Genomic DNA, 4,108 nt, shown 5'->3' with positions numbered 1-4,108 from the left:
ATTCGAACCTGCCACCTTAGGTGTATGTGGCTGGCGCCTTAGCCACTTGAGCCACAGGTGCTGGGCCACTTTATTTCTATGAAATATTTTGGTAATTATTGCAATACAGGGTGGACATAAAGTTTATGTGAATTTAAAGTTCTAACTATTTCAGATTGCATACAAACTTTATGTTCACCCTGTTCAGACTTTTTCTGTATCTGTTAAGGTGATCTGTGATCAGTGATCTTTAATGTTACTATTGTGGTAGCAATTGTTTTGAGGCACCCAGAGCTGTGCCCATGTAAGACAATGAACTTAACTGATAAATGTTGTGTGTGATTTGACTGCTACACTTATAGGCCATTCTCCCATCTCTCTCCCTCTCCTTGGGCCTTTCTATTCCCTAAGACACAACAATATTGAAATTAGGCCAATTAATAACCTTTATAATGGGCTATAAGTGTTCAAGTGAAAGCAAGAGTTGGAGGCCTCTCACATTAAATCAAAAGGTAGAAGTGATTAAGCTTAGTGAGGAAGTCATGTCAAAAGTTGAGATAGGCCAAAAACTAGGCCTCTTGTACCAATTAGGCAACTTGTGAATGCAAAGGAGAAGAGCTTGAAGGAAATTGGAAGTGCCACTCCAGTGAACACGTTAATGATAAGAAAGTGAAACAGCCTTATTGCTGATACGCGGGAAAGTTTTAAGGGCTGGATAAAAGACCAGACCAACCATAATGTTCCCTTAAGCCAAAGTCTAATCCAGAGGCAGGCTCTAAGTCTTCAATTCTGTGAAGGCTGAGAGGTGAGAAAGATGCAGAAGAAAAGTTGGAAGCCAGCAGAGTTTGGTTCATGAAGTTTAAGGAAAGAGGTAATTTCTGTAATATGAAAGTACAAGATGAAGAAGCAGGTGCTGACGTCAAAGCTACAGTAAGTTATCCTGAATATCTAGCTGAGACCATTGGTGAAGGTGGTTACACTAAATAACGTATTTTCAATGTAGATAAAATAGCCTGCTATTGGGAGAAGACAATATCTAAGAATTTCGTAACTACAGAGTGACTGGCTTCAAAGCTTCAAAAGACAGATTGACTTTCTCAGTAAGGGCTAATGTGCCTGATGACTTGAAGTTGAAGTCAATGGTTACCATTCTGAAAATCTTAGAACCTTTCAGAATTATGCTCAGAATCTATTCAACCTGTGCTCTGTAAGTAGAACAGCAAAGCCTGGTGACAGGACATCTGTTTATAGCATATTCACTAAATATTTAAGCCCATTGCTGAGACCTTTTTTTCCCATGAGCTAAATTCATGGGCTAATTGTCCATTTCTTGCATTTGAAGTACTCTTTGTTGATATTCATGGCCTGGCATTCTTTGCCCTAGGTTCTAACTACTATACAACTTCAATGAATCATTTGATGGGGTTTCTACCCTCTATTGCAGGCGTCCTCAAACTATGGCCTGTGGGCCACATGCAGCCTGCCTAGGACACTTATCTGGCCTGCCAGATGTTTTTGCCATGGCTACCTGTCCTGCTAAGTGGCCAACTTGTCCTGGGTCCCGCCGTCCGGCCTTCCAACAGTCTGAGGGACAGTGAACTAGCCCCCTGTTTAAAAAGTTCGAGAACCCCTGATCTATTTGTAAAGGCCTACCCGTTCTCCTGTTTTTTGTTGTCATCAACTTTAACTAGTATGATTTGGTGTTCAGCAGAAAGGGCCTCCTCCAACTTGGCATAGTAGACTCCTCAGAGTTGGATGCAGGCACACTAAGATGGGCTTGACGCTTGTCTGAGGCTTTGGCAACTTCTCATATTTCATGTGCAAGGTCCTTGTGGAGGAAGTGTTACTGCCCATTACACCTCCAGCAGCAATGCCTTTCTTGGCTGTGGTGGTGGGTTATGGGTGAAGATGAATCTTGTATCCACCCGAGCTTCTGCTCCCACACTACTTATAATATACAAGGTTAGTTGATAAAGCAGTGGCAGAGTTTGAGAGGATTGAGTCCAATTTTAAAGGAAATTGTGCTGTGACTAAAATCCTGTCAAAAACATAGCGAAGAGAATAAAGAAATCCTTCATGAAGAGTGGCAAACTTCATTGTCTTATTTTAAGAAATTGCCATAGAGACCCCAGGCTTAGACACCATCACCTGGGTCAGAAGCAACCATCAACATCAAAGCAAGACCTTCTACCGACAAAAAGATTGACTCACTGAAAGCTCAGATGATCCTTAACATTTTTTTGTGATAAAGTATTTTTTAATTAAGGTATGTACTTTTTAAAAGACATATTGCTACTGTATGTTTAATAGACTATAGTGTAAATGCAACTTTTCCATGTAGTGGGAAACCCCAAAATTTGTGTGGCTTGGTTTATTGTGATATTTGCTTTATTGTAATGGGCTGGGACCAAACCTGCAATATTTCTGAAGTCTGACTGTATTTAAATTGTCAATTAAAAAAAAATACCTCGGTGTGCCACACTTCTCAGTTGGATTTTCAAAACTTTTTATGTTGACCTATCTTTTGGAAAATGTAACCTTAAAATTAGAAAATATTTAAAAATATGAAATACACATGATATTTTATTCATGCTTGCATTTTTCTCCTGGAATTCTCACCAGACCTTTCCCAGGTAGAGTTGTGTTGAGAAAGATACAAATACCTAACAGAGTTGTTCTTTTTACCTTGTTTTTAGGATCTCTGATATATACAGCACCAGAAGTTATGAGGGGTACTGACTTCTCCATCTCCAGTGACCTCTGGTCTTTGGGCTGTCTGCTTTATGAAATGTTTTCAGGTGATTACTTTCTATTTCAGTATCCCATCAAAGCTAGTCTAACACAAAAGAAATAACCAGGTTAAATCTGCAGTTTGCAAATCTTTTACCAGTACATTGTTAAAAAGATGACTTTATTAAGTTTCTATTTATTTTAGGCGATGGAGTCTTTCTGTGTTGCCCAGGCTGGCCTCAAGATCCTGGGCTTAAGCAATCCTCCCATCTTAGCCCCCTAAGCACCTAGAACAATAGGTGCACACCAATATGCCCAGCAAAATTTTTATATATACTAAGTTTGCTGAATTGCTTGGTGTCTAGGAATATGTCAGTTCTTAGGAACTTTTTGACATATAGGAGATTTTTCATAATAATCATCTGGAATGTTGAAATGTACCTATTAAAAACTGATTATTAGAAATTCTTGTAAATATGACTGTGATGTGAATTATTTGGCTGTGTTGAGCGGCCCCACTACCCCTGGATCATAGTCATTGTCTATGTGAATTTGTATATTTGTTAGGATGATAAATTTTGAATTAGAGAAATATAAAAATAGATCATGGTCTGGTACATACTAGGCATTCATTAATTATTTCTATTTTGTTTTTATTGTATAATTCTAAGATATTGAGATTAGTTTAGGATTATTGGTGGTAGCAAACTGTTTTGTAAATTTTTATGTGATTTCAGGAAGACCTCCATTCTTCTCAGAGAGTGTTTCAGAATTGGTTGAGAAGATTTTATATGAAGATGCTTTGCCTCCTACTCCAAAAGGTAAGATTTCTTATGGTAAATCAAGTTAACTTGCATTTTATGCTTGTTAAAGATATACCTTTATCCCAAGTCTATTTTTATTGATTCATAACCCCCAAAGGTATATTTTGTAAATGGCCCCAAATTGATATTTTTAGAAATGTTAGCAATGCCTATGCCATAATTTTGATATACTGAAATGGAAAACAAAGTACTACTGACAGTTTCTTTTATTATAAAACACAAATTATTTTGTGTACCTATATAACAAATCTGGTTTAATGATTTGAAAAGGCTTTATATAATATTTCTTTTTGTGTGTATCATTTACTTAATTTATACTCATACCCTGTGTAGTAATTTCTATTTAGTGTTTGAATAGGAACAAATCAGCTGTTTCTTAGGCTTTATCTTGATGAATCTGAATGCTATGCTGAAAAGTTTTAAAAGTCTTTTAAACTAGATATAGCTGTAGTACTTTAAAAGTGTTGGAACTTTAGTCAGATAAACTGGTATATGAGCAATCAACCATTAGCAATAATTTTAAGGAAAAAAGTTAGCACAAACATTGTAAAACATTTTCCTGTACAATATTAAAG

General features: G+C 36.9%; 1 protein-coding gene across 1 annotated transcript in view; it reads left to right on the top strand.

Annotated features, from left to right (window-relative positions):
• The window catches only part of ULK4 (unc-51 like kinase 4), a 619,976-nt gene that overhangs the window by 30,595 nt on the left and 585,273 nt on the right, over positions 1-4,108 (top strand). The window contains exons 7-8 of the mRNA XM_023515932.1: positions 2,676-2,777; positions 3,447-3,530. Coding sequence (XP_023371700.1) covers positions 2,676-2,777; positions 3,447-3,530 — 186 coding nt within the window. The remainder of the gene's footprint in view (positions 1-2,675; positions 2,778-3,446; positions 3,531-4,108) is intronic.

Source organism: Otolemur garnettii, unplaced genomic scaffold (genome assembly GCF_000181295.1).
Source record: "Otolemur garnettii isolate 467f Iridium unplaced genomic scaffold, OtoGar3 scaffold00082, whole genome shotgun sequence".
Taxonomy (NCBI): domain Eukaryota; kingdom Metazoa; phylum Chordata; class Mammalia; order Primates; family Galagidae; genus Otolemur; species Otolemur garnettii.
This window is presented reverse-complemented; position numbering and strand designations above follow the sequence as displayed.